The sequence below is a fragment of the Haemorhous mexicanus genome, chromosome 3 (assembly GCF_027477595.1).
Source record: "Haemorhous mexicanus isolate bHaeMex1 chromosome 3, bHaeMex1.pri, whole genome shotgun sequence".
Classification (NCBI taxonomy): domain Eukaryota; kingdom Metazoa; phylum Chordata; class Aves; order Passeriformes; family Fringillidae; genus Haemorhous; species Haemorhous mexicanus.
Genome location: NC_082343.1, coordinates 65,265,953 through 65,286,413, shown reverse-complemented (window position 1 = coordinate 65,286,413; position 20,461 = coordinate 65,265,953). Strand labels below are relative to the sequence as shown.

At 41.2% G+C, this 20,461-nt stretch overlaps 1 protein-coding gene across 1 annotated transcript in view; it reads left to right on the top strand.

Moving 5' to 3' along the window:
• NKAIN2 (sodium/potassium transporting ATPase interacting 2) overlaps nucleotides 1-20,461 on the top strand; it is a 516,822-nt gene that overhangs the window by 490,443 nt on the left and 5,918 nt on the right. Inside the window, exons 5-6 of the mRNA XM_059842179.1 lie at nucleotides 1,018-1,078; nucleotides 16,479-16,560. Of these exons, the coding sequence (XP_059698162.1) occupies nucleotides 1,018-1,078; nucleotides 16,479-16,560 (143 nt within the window). The remainder of the gene's footprint in view (nucleotides 1-1,017; nucleotides 1,079-16,478; nucleotides 16,561-20,461) is intronic.

The following is a 20,461-nucleotide window of genomic DNA, read 5'->3' as shown; positions in this document are numbered from 1 at the left end:
TTCACTACACAGAGATCAAATAACTGGAATTCTTTAGACATCCTACCATGCAAACTTCAGTGATGAGCTAAAGGATGAAAAACGATTTCTTTTATTGGAGCAGAGAAAACTCTCCAGACCTACACAAAAGGAAGCTGGGTAAAGCAGGCCACATGTGACACGTGTTGCTGCTCCAGTATTTGTTCTTTTACTTCTGGTCTAACTTAGCAACAACAGAAGTTGCTGGAGGGACCAGCAGCTGACTCACGTGATACTTGGCCTGTTGCATGTTTGATATTGGCCATTTATTCCTTTTTTATTATCATTTTTTTCAGGTGGTACTTCAATAAGTACTCCAGATTTTCATTTTCTTTAAATCCCATTGCTCCTGTTTACAATTCAATTCTGGGCATGCTCTGCAGAGAGGATTGAAGGGAACAAGATACAAATTTGCCAGCTGCTGTGTGAGATGCTGATATAAACACATCCAGGAAGATCCAAAGTGACTTGTAATGAGGCCTGGGGACTACTGCAGATATTGGAACAAGTTCTATTAATCCACAGCCATAATTTCAACTGATAAAATATCATTATAAAGCTGGTTTACAAGTGCACTGAATTTGTTCTTGATTTAGTTGGCACGGTTCTGATTTTAAAAAAAGTTCTGCTAGAGGACCAGGTTTTGTTGGGTAGCAAATCTGATTTTGACAGAAATATTTACATTTTCAGTACCTAAAAGCTCATCCATCCAAAAATTCATCCATTTTTGTATTTTTTCAGTGATTGAAAAGAAGTTAACTAGGTATTGGAAAAATTTTGATCAATTTTTTGGAGTTTTATTGAAGGATGTGTTTTTCAAGAAAGATGCAGAATTCCCTTATTTCTAATTAAAATTATTAAACTGTTGTGGAGAAATATCTTTACCTCCTCAAAGAAAGTCTGCTGAATTTTGTTGTTTCTGTAGTCGCTTTTCTAAAGCCATCTCTTGTTTCTCTGCAGTATCAGTCTTACATCTAACACTATTACATTTTGTTTCAGCTGGCAGGCTTCATCTATGCCTGTTATGTTGTGAAGTGTATTACTGAAGAAGAGGACAGCTGTAAGTACTAAAGCTTTATTACATACAAAATGAATTTTTTTTTTTTTAATCACCTCTCCACTACGCTGGCTCTTGCTGACTTCAACCTAAATACCTTATTATACTATAGCCAGATCGTGTTTTTGTCCATCCTTCTTGGTCTAAAATCTCTAAATTCTGAGACAAAGGAGGAATGAAATACTGGTTTAAATTTACATACACCTTTCTTCTGGAAAGATCATTGCAACTCTTTGTCTCACTACTTAGCTTAAGACATAAAACAAGGGGGTTTTTTGGGGTTTTTTGTTGTTTTTTTTTAATAAAAAGAAAGAAAAAAATCCCAATTAGTAAAAACAAGGGGGTTTTTTCCTTGCTCCAGGCTGTTATTAACTATTTTCAGAGTAATTGGTTACAACTGAAGTTATAGCTCTTTTGTGTTGGCATGTATGTTGTCCTGGAAAAGCAATTCTGGCCAAAAAAAATAGCTTTAGATCATCACAGGACTTTAATTTATGAGAGGTTAAACAGTAGAGCTCCTCTTTGTTCCTCTTTGTTCCTGCTGCTCCCAGGGTGGCTTACATGAAGTGAAATGATTTCATATAGATGTAGATTTGTGTTTCTTCTGCTTATTTATATCAATAGAAGCCTGTTGAGCAAAATTTGCTCTTGTTGCATTTTGTAGAGTCAAGCCATTTCATTTTTTTTCTCTACTTTAACCTGGATTTTTTTTAAAAAGGTCCACTGCAGCATTTCAGTATATCGGGATTCATACTAAAGCACTTTAGAAACAAGTATCAGAACTGCACGTAACTTTGATAAAATATACATGAATCCTAGGGAGAGCTCTGCAACAGGAAGCTAAAGGGTTTTTATTTGATTGAGAGCGCTGCTAGGGCTGGCGGGGGTTCCTCTGTGTGTTCTCCTGCTTGGAAAATAGCTACAACCCTGTAATCTATTGGCAATACAGTGTCACTGCGAACCATCAAGGGGAGATTTAATGCTGAAATCAAACCACCACACTTTGGAGGTCGTTTCGACTATGCTCAATTCGGTTGTCTTTGTGTTTCTGTGGAAGTGAGGAAAGTATAAAGAGTACAAAGGCTTTGGGAAGCTGTGTGGAGCAGGAGTATGTCACAAATAGAGTTTTCTGTTTAAAGAAGTACCCAGTCATATGTATTTTCTCCTGCTTTCCCATTAAGTGCATTCATTATCCACAGAGTAGGAGAGTTATTCCTTGTCCCCCAAAATGAAATCCCATTCAATACTGTCCTGCCCTCTCTTCTAAGGGCTTAAATATTTTTTTCACTGTTCTGTAGTGCTTTAGGGCATGATATAGGTAAAAAGCAAGAAGAAGACTTGAGACTTGGCTCACCAATCAAGCACAGAAGTCAGAGCACGTTTGGGGGATTTCTCCCATGGTTCATAAAGCAGCATTCCTGGCAGGAATGCCACGGCCAATATGGTATTGTTTTCTTCTCTCTGCACCAAGAGCTCCCTGTTGTTCAGCAACCACAGATTGTCATGTTTCTTTGAACATTTTCTTGCCATCACCTTGACTATTTTGTCATTACTTTTGTCACTTAGATTTCATTATTACTTTGTACACCCCAGCCAGGTCTCCTCATCCAGTCAAAGAGCACCTCACCCATCTGCCAGCACCTCTCTGAGGCACCAGGGTGAATCCCCACCCTGTTCAATGAAGCCAGCACAAGCTCAGGTGCTGCAGCTTCCCCTCTGCTGAGGTTTGGAAGCTTAGCTGGCCAAAAAGGGAAAGGGAACTTCTGTGGCTGAGTTGTGCCAACAGTGCAATATTGCTCAGATTGGATCTGGCCCCTCAAAGTATCATAAAATGAAGACAGCTTTAGTTTCTATGGAGAGGCCTCATGAAGTAGCAAGTAAGAATGATTCTAGTTCTCTCCTTGCTCAGACATCCATGCTGCCATGTACCAAGTGTTCACTGTGACAGCCAGGGCCTGCAGTCTATACAAATACTTCCTGCTCAGGTTTAATTTAAAATTCTTTTATTTTCTTAGATACATTTTCTCGCTTTTTCCATCCCTTTTGGCAACACATGCATCTATCAGGCTTGTCTGAGAAGTGTATCCCCTATGGATGTCATGTTATTTAGTATTTGTAAGGACAAACGTGTTGGGTGATACCAAAGAGTCATTTAGCCACAAGTCCTTTCTGATGAGGCAGAACCAACAGAAAAAGTCTTTTGCTTTTCATGATGGACAAAGTGAGCACCCATACACTCAATTCCATTCCTTCTGCTTTGCTAATGGGCCATGGGAACAACAGCAGTCCAACAGAGAAGCAAAAGAGGCAGAAACACTGAACCTGGCAGAACTGAGCAGCAAGGCATAAGACTGGAGAAAAAGCCATGCAACGTCCAAGAACCAAACCTGGGCATGTTCCAGATTTTAACCAGATGAAGATATTGACACTGCTCTGGAGTATGGAACATTTCTCATCTCCTGTTGGCACAGAGCCTCAACTGCAAAAACACAGTCAAGTTGCTCTTAAGCTGCTTCAGCTGAATTAGCTTTGCTCTCAAAGTAATTGGAACAAGCCGAAAGAATTACTATTTCTCCATTCTTTATGCAGATTTTATTAAGAGAAAAAATGAATTGGGGTAGAATTAAGCAAACATTTCACTAAGATTAACCTGCTCTAATTTCACTAAAGGATTAGGAATGGAACAATACAGTGATAAAATCATGGTCATAACTAGGACCGAATCAGCAAGTCTAGAGGTTTTAATTACTCACACACCAAATAAATCCAGCCACAGGCCCCCTAAATCAAAGCTCAAGTCTGTGCTACCTTTCATGAGAACAATCTACTTTGGGTTAATCCTGCACCAAGGATTAAAGGCGAAGTTGCTTTGTCTCCTGGTACGACCCCAGAAGTGCTCTGGTACCCACCGGGTACACCAGAGTCAAACTGCAGCACTTGTGTCTTCCCAAGGGGCAGACAAGAGCAGCTTTTCCATGGCTGTGTCCCTCAGTGGAGGTTTACCACTCCCAAACATTTTCCCTGTGACTGCAGAGGAAGGTGGAACTCTGAAGGTTGGAGTGCCTCAGGTCTTTTTCTGGGAAAGACAGGGGAGTGAGAGTCCCCAGCAGCATTGCTGCCAACTCCACACTCTCCTCTTCACCACTGCCATTGGAATGCCTAAGCCATTCTTAGCTCATCAGCATTATTAGCTGCAGCAATTAAAAATAAAACATGAAAATGTCAGCAACAACCATTACTTGGAGGCATTCAATGACTGTAAAGTTATTGGAGCTCCTCATTTGCCTCCCAAAATCATGTTAGGCCTGCATTTTTCAGAGGATGCACATTATTTTTAATAACATCGAAATGTTCCTTTAATGTGCATTTGCTCACTAGCAATTTGGCTCCCTGCTATAAGCTGCTACTGCCTTACTAAAAGAAAATTCAACGTATTTCTGAAAACTTCATTAACTGTATAGACATTTTGTGGGGAACACTGGAATATAAGCAGTTAAGCAGCATCCTCCCAGGGCTTTTTGTCTCTAGCAATTAAGAAAGAAACCTAGGTTACTGAAATGGGAATTCTGCACTCACAGGTTCCGTTGAGAGTAAGGAGACTTGCTTGTTATTAGAGGGACAGCTTTGGCTAGGAATAACCCCAGCTAAGAGAAAATCTCTAATTTAGTCTGTGTCTCAGTGTAAAATCCTAACCTAGAAGGCTCTCTTGCTGACCCAGAGAGGGAGCAGAAATAGCGTTTACCTACTATTAGGCAATGGCAAGGCAATCAGAGAACAAACATGGCCCCTCTGAATGTTCCCTTGTGTACCATGAGGTACAACCTTTGCACCATCTGATGCTAGCAGGGATCCAACCTGCACATACACTTTCTTCTTTTCTCCTGGCATTGTTTCCAGTTCAACTGCAAAGCAAAAGAAATGACAACTTTTTTCTAGAAGATTTTTGCTGCATATTCCCGGGAACCCTGCTATTGGGGATGTCCTGGCACAGAAGTGAAGCTCTATATAACCCTTTAAAATTCTTTCACTCATCCCCTCTCCAATAAAAATTTGGATTAAAGACTGCATTTGAATTACTGAAAATGTTCAGCAAGACAGCAATACCCTAGACAGGAAATATCTTCTGGTGAGCAATACAGCATTATGTGCCAATCAACTTGGTGCCAAACAATATTCCACTCTGGGATCCACTCTGACCTGGGAAGTACAAAATGCAATGACAAAGATTTTCTTTTGAAAGACAGTATTAAATTCATTATATGTGAGAGATGTGAAATTTTGACATGCACATGGGATAGACAGAAGAACATTTTCTTTTTATCCATGTTATAGGCAACCTTCCACCTTTGGGCAGATTGTTTAATGTCTCCATACTTCTGTTTCCCATATTTAAAATGGGAAATAATTACAGGGACAAACTCACAGGCATGTCGTTTCCTAACTTTGAGTTTCTGGGATGAAAGGCACTATTGAAGTGCAGAATATGCTCAGGTTTTGCTTTTTTTCTGTGCCAAATGCTTGTCACAATCTGCTTAGCGAGACATTACAGAGAAATAATACCTCAGCTTCCATTCCTGCTTAAAAAAATCTCTAAAACAAAGAGAAAGAGAAACTGGTAACAAACATTCGAGTATTAATTCTGCTTCTTTGTTTCCCATCCCAAGTTTGTGGTTCCCAGAAATCCTTGACAGTAATTTGCTGTTCATGGGCTTCCTTAACCACAAGAGGTCTAGCTGTATTTAGTTTCCCACAGTGGTCTTTTCTTCCTGAAAGTGTCCAACTATGTTTGAACCGAGAAAGGTTTTATAACACAGCCTCCTGAGAAAACGAGATCCGATAACTCAGCTATACACTTTGTTAGTGTAGTGTGTCCTGAGTCTTTTTCTGGAAAACACCAGAACGCACCTTCACCTTTTCCATGCTGTCACAGGTGGCCTCCATCTCACACTCCTACAGCCACATATAAGCAGGCCTGCAGCTTAAATTAGCAATCAAGATTTCCACCACAGTCAGTGGAGGCAGGGATGTAACCCCAAAGAGCAACCTGCCCTATCTGTGGTAGACACCTCTCTTATGCCAGGGGGAGTCTCTGGTCTATCTTGTTTGGTTGGTGCTAGGGACAGGCTAGACAGCCAGCAGAGGCAGCCCAGCAACAAATAATAACAGGAACAAATAAAAGCCAATTTTTAAAACACAGTTGTTCTCCAAATTGTTGAACAGGTCATTGTGAATGGGAATGCAAGGAATACGCTACAATTTTGAGACTTCAGCTTGTTTTTGCTCAGCTGTGCTCTTCAATTTACAGCCTGCAGCTCAATTAGAAGCTTTTTCCATTTACTTGTTTCATTTAGTGTGGTGACTGCTACATGATCTAAGTAAACCAGAGGGAGGAAAATGGGATGCCTTGGCTGTCAGGATGCTGATAGAAGTGTGGAGGGAGAGAAGCCTTTGAAATCCTAAGGTGCTACTTCATGTTTGTCATCCTAAGGACAGCTGCCTTGGAGAGCCATGGTGCCACCAGGAACATTTAGGAAATTCCCTGACATGCCTGTACAACATCAATCTTTTGCACATATCAATAGCTGGTTCCTGTGTTGTTATTTCCAGTCATGTCCTGTCTGGGAGGGGGCCCCTCACGGAGCAGAAGGCTGGTGTTCTCCTCGGCACAGAGCACAGGCAATCGTTGTCCCCTAAGGTGCGCTCGCTGCTTCCGAGGCGCAGGCTGAAAACGTCTGAGCTGCAGAGTGCGAGGCTGAAGCACAGGGGAGCAAGTTTATGGCAGGGAGATATGACAAGTGAAAGAGGCTGCGTTTGAGATGCAAATGGAGCTGAGCAGTCCAAGGTGTCACAGGGCTTGGCAGACATTACACAGCCTGCTCTGTGATCATTTGGCACAGCACTGCAGAGAGAAACAAACTTAAAAGCTCTGAGGAGGTGCAGTTTGTTTAAATAATGGCAAGTAATTAGTCTGAAGACAAAATCAGTGATGGCATTTTATAATTACAATTAATTTAAAGGTTAATTTCCTTTGGTGCTAAAGTCTTATTTAAAACATTTACCAGGAAGGGAAATTAGGATGTTACTATCTAGATGCATAGAATGCTTCTGGGAATCCATGCCTATTATCACTAGAAAATTAGGTTAGACTCAAAGTGGGAATTTCAATTCATTTTAGTGTATAATAGATGGTGGTCAGGGCCTTGAGTCAGAAGGGTTGCTTAGGGTAGTCTGTATGATTTGCATTTTCTTTGTTTGTGGGATTAATCGCAAATGTTTCCAACAAAAGGGCTGGGTTTATACATGAACAAGCTTGACATGAAAAGAAAATTGGTTATGGATTGCTGCCTTCGTAACTAATGAAGTTGATGTTCAAGGAATCCCTAGGAGACATGGTTGTGGTATGAGACAAATATATGAATAAAATCACGCAAGGGAAAATGGTGGTGTTGCTGGCTTCATCTTTGATAATTTCTTTTCTCCCTCTCTTGTCTTCCCTGCCACTCCCCTTGCATCCATCACCACCTCCTGTGGGGATTGTCAACCCCAAGTTTAAAAATGTCTAAATAGCACAACGTAAAGCTTGAAGGAAGTAACATTGCCATTCCAGCAGCTCATCACAATGCAATACTGTTTAATAAAACCAATGCATTGTAACAGCCAGGGAAATATACTTACCTTACATAATTTTGTTTTTAACTATAGACCACACAATTTTTACCTATTCAAGAATGACATTGCAGAAGTGTTGGAAAAGATCTGCCCATGTCAACAGTGAATGAACTGCTAACATCTGTTTTTTTGAAGGAAGATACGTTTCATACCAAACCATTGGGAAAATATTACTCGTCGTTATTTATTTATTTCAGGGGAGGAACACAGAGGCATTCAGACCACGAAACATTGTCCCAGGCAGTTGTGTCGAGCCAGTAGCAGAAATGAGGTAGTAACTACTGATGATTCTGATAACAAAGACTACAGATTGTTTGAAGCAATGATCAGGATGTTGATGCAGCTGAATAGGGCGTGGTCTTCCTGGACATGGAAATGTTTAGACATTGAAAAATAGACAAAGCCCATATTCAAAATCAAGAAAAAATTAGCAAAATCTGAAACTCTCCACAAACTGAAAATTGCTTGCAAAATGCTTTCAGGCCTGTTTTGTTCTGGTGCTGGTGAAAGACTCCATTTCAGCATCAGTCCTTTCCTGCAGAAACTTTGCACCAAACGTGGAGGGCTGTCTTTGAAAGGACACCCTCCAATGGGGAGCATCTCCTCCCTCATCCCCTGAGGAGGAGGAGAGGCAGCTTGCATTCTGAAGAGGAACAGCCTGCAAGTGGCCATGTGAGGCTGCTGGCCCCCTTTCCCACCCTGGTGTCCCACCCTTTGAGGGCAGCTGGCTTAGGGACCCTGGCCTTCTTCGGGTTTCAGCCAAGATTAGTGGGGGAACGGCAGGTCCTGGCCATCCAAGCTCACTCCAGGCTGACAGATAGCAGAGTCTTTGAGAGGAATGGTGATGGGCTGCTGTGGGTTGACCAGACTAATTAATTATTTCCAGTGGCCCTGAGAAGGACACCTGCCCACAGCCTTAGTGTCCTTCCTGCTGAGACAGTCAGTGTGAGCTCCTTGCAGTTTCCTACATGCCATGAACATAGCTTTGTACAAAATTATTTTTATCAGCATGACTCCTGTTAAAGTTTTCCTTATTGCTTCTCCTTTCAAATTTCTAGATAGGTCTTCATTAGCATTGGATTGTTAACTTTCATAGATTTGGGCCTTAATTCTCCCCTTTGTTGCACCTACTAATGACTCTTTTTCTAATTTATTAGTGTGGCAGTCACACTTGGAGGCCACTGCCCCAGGCATTTTCTTTTTCCTTCTTTTTTCCTTTTTCTTCTCTTTATTGCTCACCCCTAGCAGTGATCTGGCTAAGAACAATTTTTCCTAACGACTCATTTGATAACTTCTACAATAATTCAGTCTACCACACATTTAATTCTTAGAATGATTTGTCTGTCAAAATCTATATTGCTGGGCTATATTTTTTTTTTGCTCACCACTTAGGGGTGAAAATTTGAAAGCAAATGACTATTATCCAGCAACGCTCAGGTCTATCCAGTTTAGAAAAATAATATATTGTTCAGACTATTATTGTTCTCTTAGCTTATTGTTGTTCTCTTTCTCTCCTAGCCGAGTGGAGGTCTTTTACTGATTCTTTCTTTACTAAGCATCAGACAAGCCCCACTGCAAGTCTGGAGACAATCCTTGCAAAGCCTTGCAGAGGTCAGGCAGCAGCCCTATTTCCAGTTGTACAGGCTGACAGGTGGCTTGCTGTATTTGTCAGGTATAAAAGGCAGTGCTGGCCATTTCAGTCCAGTACTTCTCATTGCTGCAGCTATGCTCCAGTTGTTTCTGCCTGCCCTTTGGTCCTTATTCCTGCCTGCCTTATCCCTGGTTCCAGTTTCTGCCTTCAGCTACAGAAGACTTGCTCATGCCTCCCAGCCCTTGCTTGGTTATTCTTGACTACTTTCATCCTGGCTCCTTTCTGCTCAGCAAGCACCTTGGTTCCCATCCTCTCAGCATGGTTCCCCCTGTTGGCCAGCCCTGCCCTGCAGAGCTTGGTCTTCCTCATGTCATGATCCAAGAACCTGCCACCGAGCAGATGCCTTCTCCACCTGGGAATCTGAGAGAAATTGTGACTTGTCTAATTTCTGGACCCACAGCACCATTCATCTTGGTATTTTTCTGCTGGGTACAACGATGAGCTGAATTCACCTGGAAAGCAATATCTGCATACCTGTTGCTCCATAATTATAGGGAGCAAGAGGCAGAGATCTCTGCTTGTATTTCTGTGAGGGCAGAAACACCAGATTGTGTTTATTAGACTTCACAAACCTGAGTACCTCCCCACCCTAACCTCTTATCTCAGAAGAGCTGATAAAAGACTCAGCCAGGGGATCAGCAGAAAGAGAGACAGCACATGCTGCCTTACATGAAGCACAATAAGAGGGGAAAAAAGTGGAGGACAAGGCCCTGTGAAGCAAAAAATTACTGAATAATTTTGATTATTATACAAGTAAACAGCATGAAAATAGTGGCAGTGGAACAAACTCTGAGCTGAGAAACTCCATCAAAATTTGTGTAAGGGCTTCTCTTTGCAGCTCCAGTGGCCATTGTAGAGCTCACAAATGCCATGAGGTTACAGTTTCAAAATCTGAGGTTTTATATTCACCTTGCAAATGGCTGAGCTGAGAGCACTCACAGGCCCTTCATTACTGACTGCTTGGCAGAAATGCTGCTCATTGCACCACAAGAACTGGACCTCATGTCCAAGTCCTTATGCCATTTCTGAATCCTCCTGTGACAGCAGAAAGGGCACAGCCTCATGTGCTGGCAGATGTCTCCTTCCCCATGTTTCCCTGGTGTTTGGCTCTACTGTGGTTTGAGAGCCTAAATCACCGTGTACTCAGCACAAAGACCAATAATGTTTGATTATAATTGTAAACAAACTTTATGGAGATCACATTCAAGCAAATCTCCTCCTGTGTGCTATTTTGTGGAACAGCCACCAGACCATGCTCACAGCATAAAAAGGCAGCAGCACTGAATTGTTTGGAAGTGTCTTCACCAAAAGGAGAGTTGGGTAGCAGAATACTGGCAAAACTGCAAGAGCAAAGGTGTCCCCATATGGTTTTTTATATTTTTTGCCCCACATGTCATTTCCAAGGTATTAAAATGAAACTTAATTTTACTCCCCTCCATTTATTTTTTTTTTACTCAATTTGGCCAGTTTTTAGCTACTGCTATTTGTGCACAGCTCTATTTTGCCTCACATGCTCACTTCTGCACCAGCACTGCTTTCAGTAATGTTATTAGCTGAAGCGTGTTTGCCATTTCTCCTTCCTTCCAACTACACCTGCAGTGATGTGCCTTGCTGTGGCAGTGGAGCTCAATTGTGGCACTTTGAAAGCCTGAGTCCAGGGAGCCAAGTCTTTGGCCTCTGGAGAAATTGCAGATAAATTTAAGACCTCGCAGGTCAGGTGTAGGATATGAGCACCACGTGTTGTCTCTCTGCTATACCACACAGGAAATATGTCCAGTCATGGCATGCACATGCACATCCATGGTCATTAACATTTTTTTTAAACTGTATCATCTTTATCATGGGCAATTCTTGGTTTTTTTATATTATTTTAGTAGATGTATTTAAGGACTATCATAATGCCAGGCACTGGGGTCTTTTTTGTGCATCGCATTTTAGTGGTCCTTCTATATACCACAGACTTCCAGAAATGGAAAATGAGAAACCCATTTATGGCTCTCATCCTGTCCTGATGTACTGCAGAAACAGTGGGGACTCTGACCATGAGCAGAGGTTAAAACTTCACATTCCTGTGGGTAATTATTGATAAAAAATATGTCCCTACTTTGAGCCATATGTCCTGTGTTACACTTGTAACAATCAAATGTCTGACAAGACCCTTAACACAAGTAAAAGAAGAAAATAATCTGAATTGTTTATAACCCATTTTACAGATAAGTAGCACTGCTATTATCCTATTCAAGTCCAGCTAGGAAAATAAAAATTTCAGCTCACAATATTTCAAAGGTGAGTTTGCATGGCCAGGTTTTGAGGGGCCACAGGGGTCTGTTTGTTGAAGAGCTACTAGAAGTTTAACCTATGGCTTCTGATAGAGCCAATGCCAGCCAGATCCAAGAGGGACCCACTGCTGGCCAAGGCTCAGCCTATCAGTGACAGGGGTAGTGCCTGTGGAATTCCATATTAAAAAAAAGGGAAAAAAACTGCACAACAGCTTCAGCTGAAGAGTGGGATGGGAGTGAGAGCAACAGCTCTGCAGACCCCAAGACCAACAAAGGAGGAGGAGGAGCTGCTCCAGGGGGTGCTGGAGCAGAGATCCCCCTGCAGCCCCTGGTGCAGAGCGTGGTGAGGCAGCTGTGCCCCTGCAGCCCAGGGAGGTCCATGGGGCAGCAGAGATCCACCCCAGCCATGGAGGACCGCAGGGCAGAGCAGGTGGGTGCCCAAAGGAGGCTGTGATCCTGTGGGAAGCCTGTGCTGGAGCAGGCTCCTGCAAGGATCTGTGGCCCCGTGGAGAGAGGACCCCACACCAGAGCAGGTTTGCTGGCAGGACTCGTGACCCCACAGGAGACCCCCACTGGAGCAGGCTGTTGCTGAAGGACTGCACCCCAAGGAAGGGACCCATTGGAGCAGTTAATGAAGAATTATAGCCCATGGGAAGAATTCACATTGGAGAAGTTTGTGGAGGACTGTCTCCTATAGGAGGGACCCCACATTGGAGCAGAGGAAGCAAATAAGGAGATCTCCCCCTGTGGAGGAAGGAGCTGCAGAGAGACTTGTGATGAACTGACCACAACCTCCATTCCTCATTCCCCGATGTCACTGGGGTGGAGAAGGCAGAGAATCAGGAGTTAAACCTGGGAAGAAAGTTTAATATTTGCCTCTATTTCTCATTATACTGCTTTTCTTTGGTAATAATTCAACGCTATCTTGCCTGTGATGGTAATTGCTGAGTGATCTCTCCCTGTCTCTACGTGGACCCATGAACCTTTTGTTACGTTTTCTCTCTCATGTTCAGCTGAGGAGGGGAGCAGCAGGGTGGCTTTGGTGGACAACTGGTGTTCATCCAGGGTCAACCCACCACAAAAGGAATTGTATTATGTTTGTATGTTCATGTGTGCTTTTACTAAAGTGAAACACAACATGAGCCTCTTGTGATAACAGGGACATGTAAGATGAATATATGATAGAGTAGTCAAAAAAAGGGTTTGATGTATGAGGCCAAGGATGGACACCTCTGTACTGATTCAGCTAATGAGCCTTGTTTTATTCATCTGATGTTATGGCTGCCAGGAATGTATCAGTTGTATGACATTTTAGTGACCTTTCAGGCACAGCCAGTATAAAATGCCTGCAGAAAGGGCAGCCTGCTGCATGCTTTAAGAAACTAGCTCAGAGTCCACAGGGAGCTTTCAGCACAGTCTGGACACCACAGGGTTTGCAGTGCTGAGAAGCAGCTGCCATGAAGAAACCTTGCTGCAAACAAATTGATGAAATCCTTTTGTATTGGAGTTCACTTTCTATTACCTCCCTCCACCTACCTTGCAAAGCTTGTTGTTGCCTGTAAGAAGCCATTGTATGTCTCCAGTGAGGTCATGGTCGTACTCGCTGCCCTGCCATCATTTGGTTACACACATGGGACCTTCTATAGTGAGCTGAACACAGAAATGTCTCTATGACCTTTCTTTGTTTGTAACTTGGCAATCTGGCTTACTAACACTCTGTGCTTGCTCTGTACAGCAGGGCAAAGCCACCGTGCACAGAGGTATTCAGCACACATCTTTCCCTCGTGCTCACACACAATCATTTCTGTCAAAGAAATCTTTTTCTTAGCACATTGGTTTAGCTCTCTGAAAACAGCCCTGAAGACAAGCTTTTGCCCCACATCTGCAAAGCAGAGTGCCCATGCCTGCAGCCTACTAATAATGTTTCACAGGTTGCTTGAAAAAAAATGTTCTAGGAAAGTACAGAAGCAAAGCTGGACAAATGCAAAGCAGGACAAATGAGTATGAGCAAAGTCCCTTAAGTGACATGGGTTGACAACAGTGAGGCACTTGATCCAACACGGGCATTTTCTGTTATCAGAGACCAAGAGTAACAAAAAAAGAAAATTGGGCAAGCAAACAACAAACCATACCTGCAGCAAACCATACATCCATCCTTTTTTCCACAATCTTTGTATTTGAATGGAGGGGGGGATTTTCCTCCCAGCCTAGCACTTCGCTAAACAATATCCTTCATTTTCTACCTGTAAACTTAGTATGTTCCCAAAGACATGATAACATTTTGATAAAGGTATTCTGATGGTTACAGACATTGATTAAGTGGAATGCAACAAATAGCATTTGTCTTTATTTTAGCAAGATTTTGACATTATAAAAGGTTTGTAAGACGTTCAGGAAAGTACTGTCCAGATGCAGTCAGCATAGGTGGAGTGCAGAACTGTTTAAAATTCTCTTTGAAATGTAGTTATAAAGCAGATGGGACATTTCAGATGGGATCCCACTGGAACGTCAGCTAGGGAAATAATTCTCTTCATTATTTTTATTAACAACAATGAGGATAAAAGAGAGAACATGTGTAAAAAATTTAAGATTAAACTAGACTGGGAAGGGTACAAGCACTTGTGAATATAGGATTAGAGGTCAAAAAAATCTTGAGAAGTGCCTTCAAATCAAGAAGGCGAAATTCAGTACAGACAAGTGCAAAGGAACTCCTGTGGGTAAGAATCAATCTTCAAATAAAATATGGACTAGGCTAGGCTACAGTTAGTGTCAAAACAAAAAATAAAGAGCTGATTATTAAGCATTTGTGTGATGCTGTTGAAACAAGAAATTGGAAAGCAAACCCAAATGGCCCAAAACAAGAACAACAAAAACAAGAAAAAAAAACCAACCAAACATACAAAACCCCAAAACCTACTGGATCATTTCAGGTAATGAACAGAAGACTGTATGGCAGTTGTCCCAGTCAGTCCTGATTTGTGCACCCCACTGTAAGAAAAACATAAGTAAACTGAGGAAGGATCTTCAGGTTTCAAAATGTAGATGCTTGGACAACATGAGCTGTGAAAAAAGTTTGAAATAACTAGGTTTGCTTAAACCTGAAAGCAATGGATGGCATGAAATATTTTTTTAAAAGGCTTAAAACCAGTTATAAGAGAAAAAAATGGCTCATTTTTCCTCATATCCATAGGGAGAAATAGCCAAAATATAGATAAGTAGCTAATTTGCAGGAAATTACATTTAAATTAGACATTAGGAAATTAAGCACAGGGAAAAGCAACACAGAGAGGCTATAGAACCTCCTTCATTAGAGATGTCAGGGATTAATTTAGTAACACATCTTTCTGGGATAGGAATACACATAATGCTGCTACAGGGCACAGAATTGGCTAAATTATTTCTGCAGGGGCCATTCTTGCCTGCAAAGAATGATTTTATGACAGATTTCACATGTGTGCAGTTGCAATGGAAACATACTGTACCCAGGCAGTCCAGTGGTTTTGGTAGCTTTTTGCTTGCAGAGTAAGTGGTGAAGGGAGGCCTACAAGAATTTGATTTTTTGGTAAATGTCTGGAATGGCTGAAGCTGTATTGATAAGTATCACGAAGTGTGGCACAAATTGGGGGGTACCTTAGTATTAAAACAAATTTATAAGTGCAAGTGTTAAGGAGTCCAACCACTGTGGAATTTCTCAAAGCATGTAAATTTACTTTGTTGTTGTTTGTGACTGTAACTGCATTTTAGATCTACAAGAAGTTGTTGTCTATCAAATAGCCTTTTTATTTTCTTTTTCTTTTTTTGTTTTTGCTTTTAATGTACACAGAGCCAGTCTGTCAGTAGCAGTGACCAGACATGAGAAAAATGTACTTCCATATCTGAACTCTTTGGCCCTTTTCTATCAAAGTATAGCCCAATTCAGATCTGTGATGCAAGAGACAATATTTCAGGGACAAGAACTGCCCCCCAATAACCCCTATAAGCTGATAGTTGAGTATCCTGGGACAAAGGAAGCAAATGGCACCCTTTTACCTGTGCAAAGAAAGTGTTTTAGCAGAGATATAGGGGTCTTGGGCTCAGATGAGATTGAATTTTCCTGGAAATTGTTTAAAGCGAACATGAGAAGGCCATCAGGAGCTGGCAATTGTGTGAATTAATAAATAATTCCCACCCTACAACCTTCTTGCAGACCTTCAGCATCTTGAGAGAGATGTAGGTTTCTTTACGTCTGTGAAGTTTCATCTCTGAAGCTCAGATAAATTGTTCCAACTCTCTGTTCATGCATTTCAACCCAAATGTCAAAACAGGGAATCAGAGAAACTTCTGTCTCTCAGATGGAGTTGGATCAATGTACTCCCTCCTCTACATCCTCTGCTGAGCCATGGTATGACAGCAAGCCAGCCACAGTAATCACAGTCAGAAGCAATGCATTCATGCCAATAAATAAATGGTTTTCAGCATTTGTAATGTCTAAATAGCATGTTGTTTTGTATTAGTGAGGTTGTCTTCTTGAAAAAGAGGGATGTGTGGTTATTTCTGGTGGAAAGACGGCTGTTATAAATCCTTTACTGTTTTTATGTGGTTTTGAAATGGAATAATTTTAAAAATAAAGGGGGGAAAAAAGGGGTACTTTGCCTTTCTTTACTTTTTTTACTGTTTTTCTGTATCTTCCCAATTAGCTGGTTAAATATTAACAGATTATTAGAGGACCTGTCAAAAATAATCTGTGTACTGGGTGTTTCTTGAATGATAGTGTCTATCAGTTCTGAAAAGATGTTTCTAATGAAAGCAATTTCTCTCATTTCAGTTGATTTCATAGGTGGATTTGACTCTTACGGCTATCAAGGTCCACAGAAGACATCTCATTTACAGCTTCAGCCCATGTATATGTAAGTACTTAACTTCTAGGATATTCAGCAGAGTGGCAGCCTGATATTAAAGGATCATTAAGCTGAAAGATAGCGTGACTTAAAAATTCAGAATAGTCAGAAGCCTTTTTTGATGGACTGAATTAAAGTTACACTTGGGAACCAACATTACTCTTGTATTGAATTATAATGAATTCTTAGGGCAGGATATCATGTGTCGCAGTCGTTCAAAGAGCATCCAACTCTCCCCTGATTTTTCCCTACTTTCATTCAAGCAGGTTCCACTCAGAGACAGTGACAATTTGGTGTAGAAAAACACTAATCACATGTGACAAACCTTGGCTGCAAAAAAAAGTGGATTTTTATGAAGTTTTATCAAAAGTTCAGCAACTTGCTAATTTAGTGGATGCATTTAGCATTTGTCTTACCAGAGCATCTGTTCACCAAGGCACCTCTGTACCTCATTTCCAGTTTCCAGATTTAAAAAAGCCGAAACAAATGTAACAACATATGGCATTTAAAACTAGTTTGAATAGAAGACAGTATTTTACCTAACCATTGAGTGACAACTCCATCTTAGAGTGCAGTCTGATATATGTGGGAATTAAATGGATAAACAAATCTCAGCTCATACACACAACTGGAGTATATTCACACTGGAGATGATGCACAACCATAGCCCAGGAACAATTGTCTCCAAATATTTCTTGTACTGATGTCAACTGAAATGCAGAACAGTCCTGACTGCCCAGATAAATCTTACCTCACTGCTGCAGCCTTTGGAAATATTTTTTATTTGCCATCAATGCCCTACACACTAAAAGCACATCACCACACAACTCATAAAGGGGCAACAGTTATGTTTTTTCCTTTGTTTCTCATCTGAACATTTCTTTTGTGGAAAAGAACTAAGTTCAAGCAAACTTTACCCATCCCAACAAGCAATTCCGCTCACCTTTGAATGTAATTTCATTTCTTCGGATCAGTGGAAGCAAGTCTACTAATGGATTAGTGTATTTTTGCACGGAATCTTGCATTTACTCCTTTATTAGTGGTACAATCTGTTCTGTGTTGGTGTTTGGAACTGGGCCCTCCAGGAGCTTTGCTAGGAGCTTTTTAATAATCTCAAATTACAATAGTGCATATCTCCAATGTCGTCTCAGCTTCAGCTTCCCATCTGTCTGTGCTCAAGTAAATATTTTTCACCTGCACTTTTGGCAGAGTGCTGCACATTTAGAAAATGTTATTTCCTTCATAGTATTATATGAGGTACATAGGTACTTAGAACAATTCTAATCCTATCTCTTTCTCAGTATACCATACCTTGTCATCAACATATGGAGCCCTCTAGCTATTATCCCATTCTCTTTATGCTCTTGCTGTTTCTTCCAGAACAGCAGATTGCATTTACTATGCATCTTCAAACTGACTGGAAAGAAACCTAGACCTGTGAAAAAAAAAAGAAGGCAATAGTTTAAAGCCTGTAGCTTAGATGAAGAGATAGATGATTAATCCATGCAAATTGTGTTCTCTCCTATTTCAGTGCTGCATGCTCACTGGAGTATAGGTGATTTAGCTGTCTTGACTGAGAGACAGAAATCAGAATGTGAGTGGACAATTTGTCTAATCAACCCACAAAGTATTGCCATGTCCCAGCCACAGTCAAATAAAGACACTCCATGTTTCCCTCTGACTGTACAGTGTTTGACAGGGCTCTCTAGGATTGCTACAATCTGTCCTTAAGAAGCTTTTATGGCATTTAGTAATACCTTTCTTTATTTACACACTGGGAACACATGCATATGTATTCACATTGCAGTTGCTCTGTAAATGTAGGCAGTCCATTAGGTAGTGGAGTGACAAATTCGAATGTCAAGTTAATCAAGTCAAGGTTTGATCTGCTTGTAGCACTGTTTACAGCAATATTATGTATTAGAAATCAAAACATGCTGATATGATAACAGCAGGCCTTTAAAATACTTGGTATTTTAAAGCTTTATTTGTTGAGGAGAGGGAGAGGAGAGGAGAGGAGAGGAGAGGAGAGGAGAGGAGAGGAGAGGAGAGGAGAGGAGAGGAGAGGAGAGGAGAGGAGAGGAGAGGAGAGGAGAGGAGAGGAGAGGAGAGGAGAGGAGAGGAGAGGAGAGGAGAGGAGAGGAGAGGAGAGGAGAGGAGAGGAGAGGAGAGGAGAGGAGAGGAGAGGAGAGGAGAGGAGAGGAGAGGAGAGGAGAGGAGAGGAGAGGAGAGGAGAGGAGAGGAGAGGAGAGGAGAGGAGAGGAGAGGAGAGGAGAGGAGAGGAGAGGAGAGGAGAGGAGAGGAGAGGAGAGGAGAGGAGAGGAGAGGAGAGGAGAGGAGAGGAGAGGAGAGGAGAGGAGAGGAGAGGCGTTCTGTTTTACAGAGTCCCTTGCCATGCTCTCACCACTTTCCAAGCTGTAATTCCTCTAATTCCTGCAGATGATCAAGAAAATACAGAGATCACTTTTTGCCACCACTGCATCCTGTCCTATTCAGATTCACTCTGGGCACATCTCATACGGAGCTCTGGATTTATTAGAGAAATTGAACAGGAGATAGGTGCCTTTAAATCATCTGGTTGCTAACTATATGCAGAGGCACAGCAGCAGTTTGTTCTCTGTGCTGTGGTGTGCTGGGCATGCTGCAAATTGGAAGGAGAGCATGCGGCCTCCTCTTTGAAGAGCTCACCAAAACAATATCAGCTTCTAATGGTTGTTCAGATTCTTTCAAAACACAAATTTCAACACACAATTCACTAACACAGAACAGAGAAGCCCCTATATATTTACCAGATTGATTCATTTACAGAACTAGCACAAATCTTAAAGACATACAGAATTTTGTGTTAGGTCTCCGTCATTACCCACGTACTGCTTGCTGATGTGAATTAATTTAGTGGATTGCAATGGCAGAAGTCCATCAACAGAAACTTATTTCTTTGGAAGTCAGACAGTTTTTCATCCAAGTGATTGAAACCAATTTTAACTCCTTTATATGTGCACTACTTAACTATTCTTCTGAAGGAATGCTGGGTTTACTAATTGCTAGCTATTAAGACATACTGTTTTGTAACCAGTTTCTTCCTGTGTGCTAAAGTTAGGACTTCATTTTGTTAATGTGGAGGTTGTATTGAACTTACACCAACTTAACATGTGCAGATTATATTGATTTATTCAGGCTTCTCATATTTACATTTTTATTCTGTCGTCAGGACTATTTCATCTAAAGATGTATTACTTTTTATTTGTGATTTTCATCAATCAAGCTCTACTTTTAAGAACATTCTAATACAGTTTAAACACACATAGTCGCTTTTTGTGGTGTTTCATCAGTTATGCAAAACTAACCTAAATGAACAGGATATCTAAGGAAAAAAAAAAAACCTTGGTTTCTGAAAAAAAAAATATTATCTTTAGGTAGTTAATTGAATTACTATCTCTGGCTACTGTTACCTTTAATAGTCTAGAATCATTAGATTCAGACTCACATTGAAGTTTTTTTCTCTATGTTTTAGGCTTTAAATTCCAATCACAGTTTTCCTTATCACCTCTTCCAATTTAGTATTCAATTTAAATCAGTTTACTTTTTAAAGTGAAAAATATATGCAATTTAAAACAATGTTTTGGGGAAGAATTCTTATGGTGCCATTTCTCTACCTGTTATAAATGGGATTTTTTTATTATTTAAGTGCCAACAGTGTGCTCTATGCTGTACAAGCCAAGAAGCCTAGACAGTCCCTTCAAAACGAATACGCTTTTTGAACAGAACGGGACAGAACCGATGCTCATGTACCTCCTTGCAGTGTGGCCACAGCTGATGTACTCAAAAGCAGCTTCCTGGCATTCTGTGCCGGAGATGCCAGTGCTCATTTCCAGACCATGGGAGAAGGACACAATAAGATGGCGGAAAT